The sequence below is a fragment of the Nilaparvata lugens genome, chromosome 4, assembly GCF_014356525.2.
Source record: "Nilaparvata lugens isolate BPH chromosome 4, ASM1435652v1, whole genome shotgun sequence".
Lineage (NCBI taxonomy): Eukaryota > Metazoa > Arthropoda > Insecta > Hemiptera > Delphacidae > Nilaparvata > Nilaparvata lugens.
This window is the reverse complement of record NC_052507.1, coordinates 75,257,433-75,273,508: the sequence shown is the minus strand read 5'-3', so window position 1 is coordinate 75,273,508 and position 16,076 is coordinate 75,257,433. Positions and strand designations below refer to the sequence as shown.

At 37.1% G+C, this 16,076-nt stretch overlaps 2 protein-coding genes across 2 annotated transcripts in view; both read right to left on the bottom strand.

The window, feature by feature from the left end:
- Nucleotides 1–1,315: 1,315 nt before the first annotated feature.
- Nucleotides 1,316–3,834, bottom strand: LOC120350962. The gene is made up of 2 exons (XM_039426449.1): nucleotides 3,678–3,834; nucleotides 1,316–1,968 (listed from the first exon to the last, which is right to left on the bottom strand). The coding sequence occupies exons 1-2, from the start codon at nucleotides 3,750–3,752 to the stop codon at nucleotides 1,732–1,734; spliced, it is 312 nt and encodes a 103-aa protein (XP_039282383.1). The 5' UTR covers nucleotides 3,753–3,834; the 3' UTR covers nucleotides 1,316–1,731.
- A 1,458-nt stretch (nucleotides 3,835–5,292) lies between these two features.
- Nucleotides 5,293–16,076, bottom strand: part of LOC111056196 — a 61,812-nt gene continuing 51,028 nt past the window's right edge. Inside the window, 6 exon segments of the mRNA XM_039426447.1 lie at nucleotides 5,293–5,418; nucleotides 7,265–7,543; nucleotides 9,438–9,581; nucleotides 11,206–11,364; nucleotides 12,186–12,301; nucleotides 15,276–15,822. Coding sequence (XP_039282381.1) covers nucleotides 7,388–7,543; nucleotides 9,438–9,581; nucleotides 11,206–11,364; nucleotides 12,186–12,301; nucleotides 15,276–15,822 — 1,122 coding nt within the window. The 3' untranslated portion in view covers nucleotides 5,293–5,418; nucleotides 7,265–7,387.

Sequence of the window (16,076 nt, the reverse complement as noted above, 5' to 3'; positions counted from 1 at the left end):
TAATACAATTTTTGGTTCTCATTTAAGCATCGGAATTCCAAGGTCTGCAGAGCTCAAAATCCAAAAACAATAACGAAAATATATACAGTTACAGATGGCGTACTATATAGTTTATGAATACAGTTTTAATTCTTCAATGTTGATTTCCATCACGAACTGCTTATTATTAAATCACTTTTTGCTATTAGAAAAAACGACTAGCAGTCAGATATTTTACAATAAATACTTACTTCTTGGTAACAATCAAGAAGATAGCGGACCTGCCGAAAGATCTCGTTGTGACAGTGAGTGATTAATTCATTTATTGTAAAATATCTGACTGCTAGTCGTTTTTTCTAATAGCAAAACAGTTTTAAGGTTTTAGAATCAAAGATCGGTAGGCCATGAATACAATACAGTGAATCTCTACTAGAGTAGGTTCTACTCTTTGTTTCTAAAAGTTATACACTCATCTACATATTTATTTTTTGTTCTGAATATGTTAATTGTTCATTTGTTTCCATTATAATGTAGTGTTAGTATGCAATGGGTCTTGCAAGACCTGGCAATACATTGTAATTTGTGATAAACAATCAATCTCATGGAACAATAAAATTATTAGAAAAATAATGTAATTCAGACAATATTATTGTAGGCAGTATATATAACACAAAAACTAAGTTGAAGGTAGAGCTACATATTGTATTGGTGGTTGATTCTTATAAATCTAGTAGAATCTCCATGTCTGCAGTGTACGTAACATGGGTGAAAACTTGAAGGAGCGGCAAGGTTATAGTTTCAAGCTTGAGAGTTTTGAATGTAATGCATCTATTCGAGTTATTGGAAGCATAAAGCTCCGCACTTTTCTCTACCGTTCAGTTACATGCATTAAATGAAACACTCAAGTTTGAAGCTTCCTTCACCATTCCACTCTGTTTGTACCCTTTTGAAAAAGCTACAGAAATGGAGAGTTACAATAAGAGTTTGATAATCTTTATTCAGTAGTTTGTTTAAATGTGCGTACAGATTTACGCGCTGCGAGCATGAGCAATTCACTTTCAATCAGCTGATGCCAAGCTTTTTATATCTGTATCTTACCGTTTCTGTAAAAATACAGATATAGTCAGCTGATTAAAAGTGAATTGCTATTCATGAGCAATTCACTTTCAATCAGCTGATGCCAAGCTTTTTATATCTGTATCTTACCGTTTCTGTAAAAATACAGATATAATCAGCTGATTAAAAGTGAATTGCTCATGTTCGCGGCGCGTATATCTGTACGCACCTTAATAAATCTTGATTCAAACTCTGACACCAGACCTGAGCCAGCCAGGTCACTTAATATTATTATTACTTATTATTTGTTGACACAAATCATTGATAATTCACATAAATGCAATGGAGACACGAGGTCTGTTCAAAAACAAATAGGCAGATATAGGTTGGGCACACCGTAAAAGACGGCTGTACGTAGACAAGCTTGCGTTCAAACTCTGGACGTCTAGTTAGACAAAGTTCGTGTTCATATACCGGACGTCGACAAATAGTCAGAAAAAGGTTGACCCATACCACACAGATGGTGTTTCGTTCATACGCCGGACATCGACGAATAGACTGATAAAGGTTGCTGCCCCACTCTGCACAGACAGCCGTACGCAGGCAAGGCTGCGTTCATACACCAGACGACGACAAATATGCAGAAAAAGGTTGCCTCACACCGAACAGACAGCCTTCTGCAGACAATTGTTATGTTCAAACGCCGGATGTCTCGTTGGCATGCATGTCGAACAAAGCGGCAGCGTCAGCCATGACCTTGGCACTAGTGTGCACGAGAAAGGCGAGGTGGGAGCGCGGGGCGGAGTGAGGTCGCGGCACAAGTGTCTGCAACATGTTGGCTCGTTCCAGGTCCAGCCAGCGTTGCAGGCTCGTCTGTCGGTCACCCGTTAACGGCATGTCGCCTGGGCCCCACAGCCATAACTCCAGTACTGCCTGTTAAAACACAAATTGAAATTAATAAATAATAAATGTTTATTTCCCCAAAAAACTAAAACTACAACATCAATTACAGAAAATATTGGATAAATTACAATTACATACAATTGTTAGTTACTGTACAAAAAATTCTTATAATGTGTCCTCTACATGTTTGTTTAAACATGTTACTAAATTGTAACTTTCTGTGATGCTGTGGTAGATATCCATTATGAATGAAAACTACAGCATTGCCTGTTCAAACACAAATCAGAATTACTTATAGTATAAATTTTTGTGTTGTGAAGGTAATGTTGTGCTAGCCATTAATGAAAACTCTAGCACTGCTTGTTAGAACACAAATTGAATTTTAAATAAAAAACACTTTAAAAGTGGAAACAATTAGTTTTAGCAGTGACAACGTTTCGAACTAACTGTTGTTGGTCATTTTCAAACTGAGTAACATACTCTTGTTTGGAGGATATCAAATCAATTTTTATTGTTCACATAATTTGTAACATAGAAATATTAAAATTAAAGTTACATGATGTACTACAAATCTAGCCCTGCCGTAAGTTTTGTACTTGATGAACCCAAAAAATGACATCTGAGATTCAATCAATCATTAATTTATCAATACAATTATTATTACAATGATCTATAATAATAGATATAATAATCTGAAAAAGGAAAACTAAGCTTAGCTTGTACTATTCCTCTTTCAAATGTCAATGATAATGAAGTTTTCCAAGTCCAAAGGGTTTTGTGTATGTCACGGACTTCACATTTCTGTGCCAAATATACTCCTTGAGAATGGTATTGTTGATCTAGTAAAACAAAATTTTCTGAAATATAAATTTTTAAGATAGTTATTCAATTTACTAAAAATAACCTAAAATAAATTTCTTTGAATTATTTAGTAGAGTTATTTTTGGTAAATTGGATAACTTTTCCAAAAATTGATATTTTTAGAAAATTTTTGTTTTACTAGATCAAAAATACCAAGAAGAATCCATCCTCTAAGTCTCATGGATTTATATAGTACCGAATTTGAAATGTTCTGTCCCAAAAATTCAAACTTCATTCACTCATATTTGTAATTACTTTTCGCTCAAAAAGTAATGATCGAAAAAAAATGTTTTCATGAGAAAACTTTTTCATTTTGATAGCTTGATGATATACAAATTGAAAAACTTGGAAAAATATCACGGATTGTGGAAAGTTTATTTTGCACAGTCTTAACTTGCACAATTTTTAGGCGAATTATCGATATGGAATGAAGGATATCTACGAGTAGAAGACGGATAAATAGGCTAGTGGCAGCCAAAGCTTTTCATTGAGGCACTTGCGATGCATTTCTATCTACAAACAATACAACTCATCAAATGGATACTCATTTAAAATACTAATTTTAATAATTGGTGTCCTAAGCCTAAATATAATGGGCCATTAAACCTGTATATTTAATGGACCATTAGTTCAATAAGTTTCCTAGAAACCGTATTTTACTCCAACCAGTCTACATTATTTTAAATGGCCCAAGGATTAAAGTTCCAGTACTAAATTAGAAAAATTGAAAACTTCGGCGACTTGAACGAAACCGGTTCAATTGAAAGATCAGTGCCAGTTCTAAATTAGAAACAAATTGGGAACTTCAATGACTTGACAATAATTGAACGATATCGGTTTTAAATCATTGCATCATAATATGAAGAATGAGTGCATACCTTTGCTTGGGAGAGCGATGTGGCGTGTTCCTCTTTGAGAAGACAGGTGAGCAGATTGGACATGACGGATGGCATCGGCAGGCTGCTCAAGGCATTCAACACGCATTGACACAGCGACACTCGTCCGCATGACTAAAAAATATAAATTCATCCATCATTCATAAAAATCCTATACTATTGAACGAGCAACTTCTGTTTATATGTTCAGATGTTTGTATGTTTGTATTTAACCGGATCTCGAAAACGACTCTAACGATTCTCACGAAATTCAGAACATAGTAGGTTTATAATATAAAGATTCGATTGAATTAGGTCTCATCCCTGGGAAAACTCACTGAAGGACATTAGAAGAGTAATTATTATTCATCCTTGGAAAAACAGATGATAATAGTATTTCGTCGTCTGTTGATGATGGAAGTGAGTGAGCGAGTTCATGTGTGTGGGACTGTCAAAATAATGACTCAGCTGTTGAACTGTTGTAATCATTCAATCATCTACTAAATGCCGGTTAAAAGGCGGGTTATTTTCAATCCTGATTAATTCCAGTAGATCAATGTTTTTGAAATGATCTTCTCTGATTTGGTTCACGTGGAGTCAATCAGGATTAAAATTTAACCGGCTTTAGTGCAACAGGGCCTTTGTGAGGGAAATTTTTGCATTCCTCTGGGAATTAATCTCAATTTACTGTGATTAGATAGATCATTTCTGTAAGAATGTTATTATAATTTCACTATTATAAATGTCACTATGGAGATCGCTGATCCTGTCATACCAAGGAGCATCCACAATTTTCCTCAGCATCGTGTTTTGGAATCGTTGTATGACATTGATACTGCTGTCTTTGGTACTGATGGTTAAAGATGGTTTATAACTGGATTTTCATGTTTTTATGATAGCGTGTTATTGGGGTGATATTGATCTTGTTATTAGGATTCAAAAAGTAATATTGTTACCTAGCTAGGTTGAGGCAGATCGAAGGGCAACAGTTATTAGGTTTTAAGAGTGATAGGGTTGTTATTGATTATTGTTTTTGAAGGGACGGATTCAAGGATCCAAAAGTTCAAAGAACCCCACACGTCAACCTTATTGTGTTCCCAAGTAGTATGTTAGTTAGGCAAACCAATACCTGTGTCCTTTACAAGATCCAGGAGTTTTTCCTTATACTAACATTCTATTCCATTCACCTGGTTGCAATCCTTGTCGTAATCCAGTGTGATATGCTTGCTAGTCTCTTCAGACTGATTAGTCCTCATGACCTGCGTGAGTTTCACTCCTGGCCTTCTTTGTAGGTCCTTTCGCTGAGGAAGGGGCGGCCAAGTTGCCTCTAGGGCGCCCGGCCACCCTCGACTCAGCCTCTTGACCCTCATTTGTGCCTGGTTTTTCACCCATCACTGGTCTCTTGAGTTTTTCTTTTTGCCCCTCCGAAACTTCACAGGGTCAAAAGCCTCACCTCTCCCAGGAAGCTTTACCTAAATGGCCGCCCTTCTTTGAGCAGTGGTGAGTTTTGGCCTCTCCACCCACAAACTCGTGACCTACGTGAGTTCCACTCCTGGCCTTTTCGTAGATCCTTCCGCTGAGAGAGGGGACGCCAAACATCCTCTATGGCGCCCGGCGCCCGGCCATCCTCGACTCACTGCCTCCTCTGCTACCGCCTCCACTGCCGCTCCCGCTCCAGCAACCGCCCCCCACCTGTATCGGTGCAGTTGGCTGATTGACTGTCGAACCAGCACGCTCACTAGCGCTGTAAACATACAATAATTATGAACATGGAAATATGGATATATACCTTGTTTAATAAGTAAATTTTAGATGTAATTGTGTTTTAGCTGTGTAAACTATTGTATTGTTAATTATTTTGTATACTTGTGACGATGACCAATGTTTATTGTAAACCAAATGGTAACAAATATATTATTATTATTATTATTATTATCATGTCAAATCAAATTTATTGCCAAATCAATAAACAACATTCACGAACATGGAAACATAGGTCAGTTTCATACAAGGAATTGTATGATGTATGCAGTTTCATACACTATCGAAAGTATAAGAGATTTCACTTAATAATAATGATAATTACGAGGGTAGGCTGATTAGTAATGCACCCATTCTTGTAGAGCACAAACCAAATAACCCTAACAGCGAGCCTTGTTGCATGTGGAAGTTATATTTATCCTCTACACGGTTTACGTCCATCCAGTTTGGTTTGGTTAGCGGAGGAATGGCGTCATGCTCTGGAAAAGCTCAATTGTTGACGAAACACGCAGCGGACATCCAATCACTGCCACAGACGACAATCATCGTAAACTTGTCGAAAACTTGATAAAAAATGACAGGCGAATCACTCAACAGCATATCGCAAACCAAGTTAGAATATCCAAGGAACATGTTGGCTTCATTATTGATATATTGGGATAGGCTACAGTAAAATCTGTGCACAATGGGTACCACGCCGTCTGACAGACGAGAATGAACAGCGTCGATTGGAATGCTGTGGACAATTTTTGAAGCGCTACCGTGAAGAAGGAGACGACTTCATAGAACTGACTTCATAGATCATTATTGAGAATAAAGGATTCACTTTCTTAGCAATTAAAAATTCAATGACAGCGCGTTCTTTAATTCGCGTTTACATAACACCAGAACATGACGCCATTTTTCACTACCTAACTAAACTAGTAGTTCTCTGAACAGTAGACCTCGAGCTCAGTTAGTTACATTGACCTGTTGTTATGTTTTCTCAAAAATTAATAAATAATTTATCAATTTAAAATGTCTAGAAAAATTATAAATAAACATAGAGCTTCCCTATCGTAAAATAAATATCGTGTTGGCGAAAAATCGTTGTGTTGGAATTAACAAAATAAACTACCATAATGCTGATTTCCTACAAACTTCATTTCTCACTTTTCATGATTTTAGAAATCAATTTCTTTTCAATAATATTTGTTGCAATTTTAATCATCAGATTAAAGAAGAAAAATGTAAAAAAATGTTTTCTATCAATAACACCAAACTCCAAACTAGAATCATGGCCTCAGCTTATGGAAAGACAAAGTTAGTAGACAAACTGTCTACTAATGTTGATGGAAAGATACATTTTCAAGATGTTCGATGTTTATGAACGGGTAGTATTATAGTCCACTAGACAGCTGATTTATGATGAGTAATTCTAAAGTCTGATTTTTACGGTAATATCGGCGTTCAAAGGAGACTCCTTTTCCTTTTGAATTATCCATGAAATGCAAAATTTTAAAAAACCGTATGTATACGACGACGCGAAATTCAAAAAGGAACATGCCTGTCAAATTACATGATAATCTATTGCTGCGTTTCGCTGTAAATGCGGAACATAAATATAAACATAAAGAGAAATGCAAAACCGTCGACTTGAATCTTAGACCTCACTTAGCTCGGTCAACAAACTGGATAAACGCAACGCCTTCAAACTACGCAGCTTAGGTGGATTCCGAGACACTAGACTTTTTAGAAAGATAGTAACTAAATAACTTATTTACTCTATATACATAGAGCATATTTCTCGTACTTCACCAAATGACACAAACCAATACTGAAGTACTGACCTTGAGTTAGATCTGCAGTAGATGCACAGCCTTTGGCGAAGTGAGAAGGAACCAGGTCAGTGAACTCGGCAACAACGCCCATCGCTGGCGGCAACCTGGCCTGGCCCCAATTCACGCAGACTGTCACGTTGCAGTCCCGCCACTGCGTCGCGTAGAACACGCGGCTGCCAATCGTCTCCGATCGCACGTATCGTCCACCTTGAAGTCCGACCAACTCAGGTTCGAACAATTCCGCAGAGTTCGCAGGGCGGACGGAATGGAGGGAAATCTGTTGTTAGCCTGCAAAAAGACATTGTTATAATGAATATTTATGCTCCCCAAAAATACATCCTATTATAAATTATATCATAGAGAAAATATAGCTTATGCTATCTATTCTCTATGGATTCATTCAACATTTTCACGTTATAATGGCAGTATTTGATTGACATTCATGTTGTTATCCTTGTCTATCATTCGACAAAGCAGATAGCACTTTCCTTCAAATCAAATCTCATTTATTCAAGTAGTTGCATATAAAAGACAAGCTTCACACAACATTGAATCTTCACAATCAATAACAAACAAAGAAAATACAATAGTGCAAGGAGGAAACGTCAAAGAAAAAACACTGCCTTTAGGAGCACACCCTGGAAGAAATAGAGTAATTTCAGTTGATTTAAAGGACATTTTTATTTTGTAATAATTCTATGATATGTAATTTTCTTCCCTCAAGACATCCACACATTCATCCACTGTGTATGGCGCTCTTCTTAACAGAACTTTCCTTATCCTTCCGGTCATCTCTGAAAAGTTATGGGGGAGTCCATTTATATTTTTATTGCGCAATAGTGTGGGCCTTTCTCCAGAAGGGTTAGTCTATGTGCCGGGTAACCGAGGATTGAGCCACCACTCCTCGTATTGTAGGAATGATCAAGTAAAACGGATGAGAATGCCCTCCAATTTTTACTAACGTACGTGATGATCTACAGAAAGTACATGGCTGGCAAAGTTAATATACTCTCTCTCACAAAATAAGGCCTACATGATGTTCGGGCACTGAGGTTGAAGATTATTCTCAGAGCTCTTTTCTGCCTCCTGAAAATTGGGAGGATGCAGAAAAGAGGAGGAGGAGGAATTCCTTTTCAAGCTCATGCTATTTTTTATTCATGATTATATTTAGGTATCATGAATTCCTCAGAGATCTCAAGGAATGGAATGAAATTTATTGTTGGTTAGAAAAAGATATTGTTCTTATGACAAATTATGTTTCCTGCAAAATAGATTCTAGCTGAGTCATGCTTGGGTTTGTACAATCAACTTACAAGCACTACCCAACCTGTATACTTCTGTTAATGACTTGATTAGATTGTAAAATAGTTCAAGTAGTTGATGCGAAAATAGTAAGAACTATTAAAAATAATCTATTGAAATGGATAAAAGGAAAAATCACAGCTTCCATATAAGCTAAGATCTGATGAGTAGGTAGTTGCCTCTACATTTATTCTAAATTCATGAAAACATTCATTCTTATAACACAAGGAATAAATCGAATCTGAGGAATGAGTACTGCTCTTACAAATCCAGCCATACGAGTTTTAAGGCCTTTTCAATAAAGCTTTATAACCATTTACCACCAAATGTTCGAGGTTTGACGCTCAAGGAATTTAAACTAAGAATTAATAATTTTTTTATAAACATTTGTTTTTATAGTGTGGATAAATATTTCAATGTTACCAATGTTACCATGGAGTCTATCTAGATTTGCAGGTAATTGCTATTGTTGAATGATCTCTAATATAGTTTGTAATATTGACTTGGCCGATACAAATTGTAAAGTGTTTGTCTGTGGCAATAAATTGTTCTGATTTGATTAGGTATTTCCTCTGGATCTTTACTAATCAAATAATAGCAAATAGTGATTGAATATTGAACTTGAGTGAGTTTTCAATAGCTTGTCAAACACAATCACACAGTAGAAACTCAAATCCTAAATACTTATTAAATACCGTAGTTCTCAAATGAGTACATTCTATAGAGCATATCATTTTTTGTTCTTTCCACACTAGGAATCATTCATTCTCAATTCAACTTAATCTGTTGCTGAAAAGTTCTGACTTGTATTACGTTTGATACTTAATTTCATTCAATCGAATAAAACTATAATTTAATCATTATTATTTGTTATTCCTACCTGTTCTAATAGCTGTGATAACGCCTCATGGTTGGCAACAATGACAGCACCATAGTTTTCTTCCAGGCTGTTATGCACAATACTGCGACCCTTCCTTGCTCCATTCATGCGCCAGCCTTCACCATCGTTGTCATCTTCTGGGCTCTGTCAAAGCAGACAAAACAATTATAAAAAGCCATTCAAAAATGAATGTCAAGAAGCTTAATACTGAAATTGATAGTAACATTGTTCATGTATCTGACTTTTTGTCGTTGCTATGACATTGTTCAATGTTTACTGCAATAAGGATATCATCTAAAGGTGCGTACATACTTGGGTTATGATCACATTTGATGCACGTATTTGCAAGTGCACGTAAAGATCATGCATGACCATGCGCGCAGATGAGAAACAGAATCTGGAACAAGCCATAGAAACATGTTGTGACTTGTCTATCGCTGCTCATACTGTACACCACCAGCAAGTGTACACGTTCAGTGTGAGTGTTCCACTTTCCAGCTTCTGTTTTTCATCTGCACGCGTGGTCATGCATGGTCTTGCGTGCACTTGCACATACGTAAATCCAATGTGATCATACCCTAAGGCCGTTTGGAGATGAACCACTATCGCATGTGGGATGTGGAACCGACATACCACAGAACATAAGACTAACGCAGAGAGACTTTCACACTACATTCGAGATAACGCGCATTAGTGCAACAGTTTTCAGATGTTTATAAATAAAATAAAATAAATATTTTTATTGCATAAAATGCTGTACATTACAGATATGGCAAACGTCAATTATTATAAAAACAAATAAAATACATGAAAATGATCAATGTCACAAAGTACAATAAGTTATCAACGTGTTTGTATCATACTCGGGTGTTTTTACCATACAGCTGTTTTCAAAGTCACAGCGACTGCGATTGTAGTACAGAAGCTGGGAGAAGCGTAGTGCTCAAACCAGTGGTACTACAATCGCAAGAAAAATAATCGCAAAACTGAAACCGTCAGGCGAATTTATTTATTGAAAATATTTTTTATTGATGATCTAATGTAATTGAAGCTTGGAATAAATAAATAATGATAAGATGCTGGATTGCACAAAGCTATATCAAATATCAATCTCATAAGAGCACAATGATGAGTATGCAGATTGAAGACAGTTGATTCTGTTTGGTCCAACCCAGCATACCAGTTACCCTTAAGCATATTTATAATTACATAGGAGAATATTTTTGAGATCATGAAATCGATAAGTTTTATGAAAAGAAAAACAATTATGGACAGAATTTATGAAGAGATGAACATAACCTATTTTTGAACTATTTCTATCAAAATTTGGAAACGGAACAGTTCTGGACTCTAAGCCTGTTGTTCCTTTCCCAATCATTCATATTGAGTTAAGAGTGATATTGTATCTGTAAATGTATAAATAAAATAAGTTATAGATGTTATTGAAAAAATTTTAGCTAAGTTATTTTATTAATTTTATTTTATTTAGCTAACTGTATAAAATACAACAATCATAATAAAATTATGACATTGAAGGAAAAACTAGGCTGAGCTTGTACTATTTCTCTTCAAAAATGTTGAAAAAAAAAATAGTGCTGTCCAAAGTTTGAGATAAATTTCAACAGTAATTGATAATTACAATACCGTATACGTAACAATAACGTATTGTAGTGATTAACAAAACATTGACCATCTGCTACCATGTTAATAAATAATAGAAATTTGAACAGAATTGCTGGAGATCTTACGAATACTGCAGTACACTTACCTCTTCACTTGATGAAAAGGTGTAAGGGTAATAGATGTCTGACTCGGTCTCACTTCCACAGTAGGGAATTGTCAGCGAGAGAGATCGCTCTGGAGGTAGATCACATTCAGGTACAATACTTTCATACACGTTGTCCGAGTCTCCACTTGACATCTCACCCTGTCAGAGAGAAATCGAATAAAAAATTAACTCAAGTTTGTCCTTGTTAATTGATATCTTAATAGATAAGATAATGTAGAAGTTGGATTCGGTACTATATTTAATTGAGATTCTGAGGAAAAGATATTTTATGAAGTTTTTTATTTATTGTATTCAAATTAAAATCTATGAGAATGTAATGATAATATAATTATAATCATGGAGGAAAAACTAGGCTGAGTCAATGTATTCCAAAACACCGGACGTTCCCTGTTCTAAAATTAAGCCTTCTAGCTTTAACAAAAGTAGGCGGCTACTTTACGATGATTGAGATTGAATTGATATGATTTAATTAATCAAGTATTAGCATATCAAGTATAGCTACAGTAATAAGAATACATGACTTCCAGAAAAAAGAACAAATAATCCAGGTTGAACATAAATTTTATTACATAATTTAGGAGCAAAATATCAAGTGAAAATATTTTCCACACTTCAGTAGAGAAGAACAGTGAACGTTTGATGAAGGAAATGTGTTTCATGAATCTAAAGATCAAAAAAGGAATAGCTTTGAAAAAATATGAAAGTAGCGACTTCAAGTTACCGAATACAAAAATAATTTTTCAAATACGGACAGTTTTCTGTACACTTTCAAGATCACTCGAGAATGTATTAAGAGGCATTGAAAAAGATGAAAGATCAGAGGCAAAGATCAATAATGAGTGGAGATCAAATTATCGAGTGATGAGATAGATTACAGCATTCAACTTTGGATTTCCGTTTAATAATAATTATCAATAGCAATTTTATTGTGAAATAAGACTATTTGTCTATCTTCTTACAGAGTTTGCTTTTTCTGAAGTGGCTTCGTCGGATTTGGAGCCAGTATTCCTTGTTGAGTCACGGATACTCCCAGCACGCTGTGGTTTTTCAGGCATCACATCCATACGAGCTTCACCTATGATTACAAGAAAATACATGAAAAGCACGTTTTGCAAATTATTCGATTTCCTTTTCTATTAAATTTTCATAAGAATTTAATTCTAGAGTTTTGATTTCTTAAGTAAATTCCCATTGAGGAAATAAAATTATTGATACAATGATTATACAATTAGAAATCGTTACCTAATATTGCAAGCCAATGCACTGCCATAAGCATTATCACCAAATATTTATATAGGGTGCGGCAGCGAAACTTCCTTTTTTAAGAGTAAATAAAACTCTTTGTAAGGATAAGAAAGTTTGTATTTATTATTTGTAATGTAAACACATTATGTAAAGGTTTGTTTCAATTAGTTTTGAATATCAAATCAGGTAGGTGACGTCCCCCATTCTCCATACACTGAGTAAACCGATTTGTGGCGTTTGTCATGACTCCTACCAGCATTGCAGGCGTTATGTTAGCAATTTCTTCCCTGATATTGGTCTTCAAATTTTGTAAGCTCCTTGGACGGTTCACATAAACAAGGGATTTCAAAACCCCCCATAGAAAAAATATAACAAGGGTTCAAATCGGGAGATCGGCTTGACCAATCCAAATCGCTCCTAACTGAGATGAGGCGGAATGGAAAGTGTTCCCTCAATTGAAGTCACGTTCAAAAAGTTCCTGCACAGTTGCAATCTTGTAACAATGGAAATGAAGATCATCATGAAGAATTCGTCTGACAGAACGATCGGAAAGTCCAAGAGCAGACGCATGTTTGTGCGCAGAACGCTGAGGTGATCGCAAAATTGAAACTCTCACTGCCTCAATGTTCTCAGTTGACTCAATGGGTCGAGGACTTCAGTTCTTCGTCTTGTCGCACTTGCAGTTTGTCTGAACTTAGTGACCCAAGTAACAATTAATTTCCGGTCCGGGACAGTAGTCAAAGGGGCTAAATTAAAGCGATTTCGAGATGCGCGCTGGGTTCTGTTCACAGAACATCTGCTCGAAAAAAGGTCTCAACGGCAAACGCACGCTTTTCATTGCATGATGGCGACTGAGCATGTCGGGAAGAAAACTTTATGGTCTAACGAAACCAAAAATTCTCTACTACGACATCAGCTGACTGAATAGCGTTCGCTTTAAAAAAGGAAGTTTTGCTGCCGCACCCGGTAGGTGAATATTCAATTCACCAAATACAATTACATACCGTACAGTTGAAGCGACGATAACACTAAATTCTGACTCACTAAATAGCTGTTTCAAGGATTTTTGATAAATTACCGAGATTAATTGCACTAGAGACCAACAAATTCAATTCGGAATTCCTTTTTTATATAATATTGTATATATGATTAAAAAATGTATCAAGTACTCTATTGTGATATCAACGTTATAAAGTCAACACCTAATTAAATTGAATTGAATTGAATTAACATTGGTTTGCTATATCTTTCTGTCATCGGACAAAGCAGATAGCTCTATCCTTTCCTCCACACTGTTGCCAAATCGGTTGAAGACTATGCAGAAATATGATAAACAACCAAAATATTTCATCTTAATTATAAACATCTACGGTATTGGATTAGGTCATGGAAATAGTTATTTGTGATTATAATTATTTGACTATGATTATTGTGTCTATAATTTGTGACTATTATTTGTAGACTATATAAAAATATGATAAACGATCAAAATCCAACAATCCCATCTCACATAAGAGAAATTGATGGCTTGAAGGAGTTCAAAAAAACACTCAGGGAATTCCTTATTGTATTGTGTCCGTACAGGTTGAATAGTGTTTGATTGATGTATGTTATGTGGGATCTGTTGTGTTGGAATAGGAGGGATGGTAGATATTAGATTAAACTTTGACGTGTCATATACTGCGGGATCGTTGCTCCCTTAATGCAGTTCAGTAATTCTGACGAACAAGAAAAGTAAAGTAAAGTAAAGTAAATATTTCATCTTAATTAATTATAAAAATCTACGGTATTGGATTAAGTCATGGAAATAGTTATTTGTGTAACAAGTGCGCAAAGCGACAGTGGTCAGCCTCACAAGTTGTCTTTTCAGTTGGCATGACAGACAGGAAGCTCTCTGATTGGCTGATTGGGTTGGCGTATCGAATGAGCTTCTTGTCCAGCCAGTGAGAGTTTCCTGTCTGTTGTGCTGAAAGACGACTCCTGTTGCTTGGCCCTTGAGCGGGCCATTCACTATCCATTACCTAGTCCAACTTGAGATCCAATATTCAATATTGTATTCGACGCAAGACCGTCAATGGGGTTGTTGTAGGCGGGGCGAATGTTGCTGAATGAGTTGGACAAGTTGGGTGAACAGTTCACCCAACTTATCCAACCTGCCAAGGTTAGCCACCTGGTCAAATGGGGTTGTTGTAGGCGGGGCGAATGTTGCTGAATGAGTTGGACAAGTCGGTGAACAGTTCACCCAACTTATCCAACCTGCCAAGGTTAGCCACCTGGTCAAATGGGGTTGTTGTAGGCGGGGCGAATGTTGCTGAATGAGTTGGACAAGTCGGGTGAACAGTTCACCCAACTTATCCAACATGCCAAGGTTAGCCACCTGGTCAAATGGGGTTGTTGTAGGCGGGGCGAATGTTGCTGAATGAGTTGGACAAGTCGGGTGAACAGTTCACCCAACTTATCCAACCTGCCAAGGTTAGCCACCTGGTCAAAATCGATTTGGAACGTGAGTGGGGAAATTGGACTAACCAGCCGGAGCGTGAGTAGTGAAAGATTCAACCAAATTGTCAGATAGTGAATGGCCCACTTCAGTTTTTTAACCAAAAGTTTCTTAACTAGATCACTCCCGTGTTATCGGATGGGCAAGTTAAACTGTCGGTCCCGGCTGAAGTATGACAGTCGTAAGGCCCATTGACGGCTTAAATTATATATTCAGGCGGTGGGACCTTCCGCAAGGGACTCCCCACCAACAAAAGCCATACAAATTTATTTATTTTTCAGTTTTGTGGACTGTAACAACTACTTACCTAAATTGGCGTAGACCCCATCAACACAGGTCACCTCTGATGCGACTTGAGTAGCAGCGACGGCAGCAGCAGTAGCTTTAGCCAAGTCAGCAGTTCTGGGAGGCGGCGGCCGCACAGGGAGGGGTCCGCGTACCCCCATGTCAAGCGACTGACTGCGAGGGGGCGGAGGAGGCTTGCTGGGTCTCATGAAGCCATGAGAACGTGGCGGAGAAGAGGCTCCGCCCATCTCAGACGCTCCGCCCATTCCAGACGCTCCGCCTCCTCCCATCACAGTCGCCCCGCCCACTCCACCTTGCAGCGGAGAAGGGGGAATGCGTTCCACTCCCATCACACCAGTCAGCGGTGGAGGGGAAGGGGGAATGCGCTCGTTCCTCAGCACTTGCACAGCCGACTTGTTCAAGTCCAGGGGATGGATGATCTCAGGCCTTGGCTTGAGGGCGGGTGGTGTCTGAGAGTGATGGTCATCATCAAATCGCATGCCATCCTCGTCTCTGCTGCCTAGGCGCAGTATTTTGCGCAGTGTCATGCGAACCTTGTTGCCTCTCTTCTGTAATAGAAATAGCACAGGATTTGCCATTAGCCCAAAACACATACCTAGAATAGAATAGAAAAGATGAGAATAAAATAGGGTAACTTTATTCATTTAATATTGATGATAGTCAGATAGTCACAAAATGTCTATGATGTACACTCATTACTCCTTTTTAAATTCCTAAACTCCCAGTTTCATGAAAAAAAATGTTTTCCTTAGTTTATTGTTAAAGTTGGCATATCATTCTATTTATGTATTTTATTATCTGT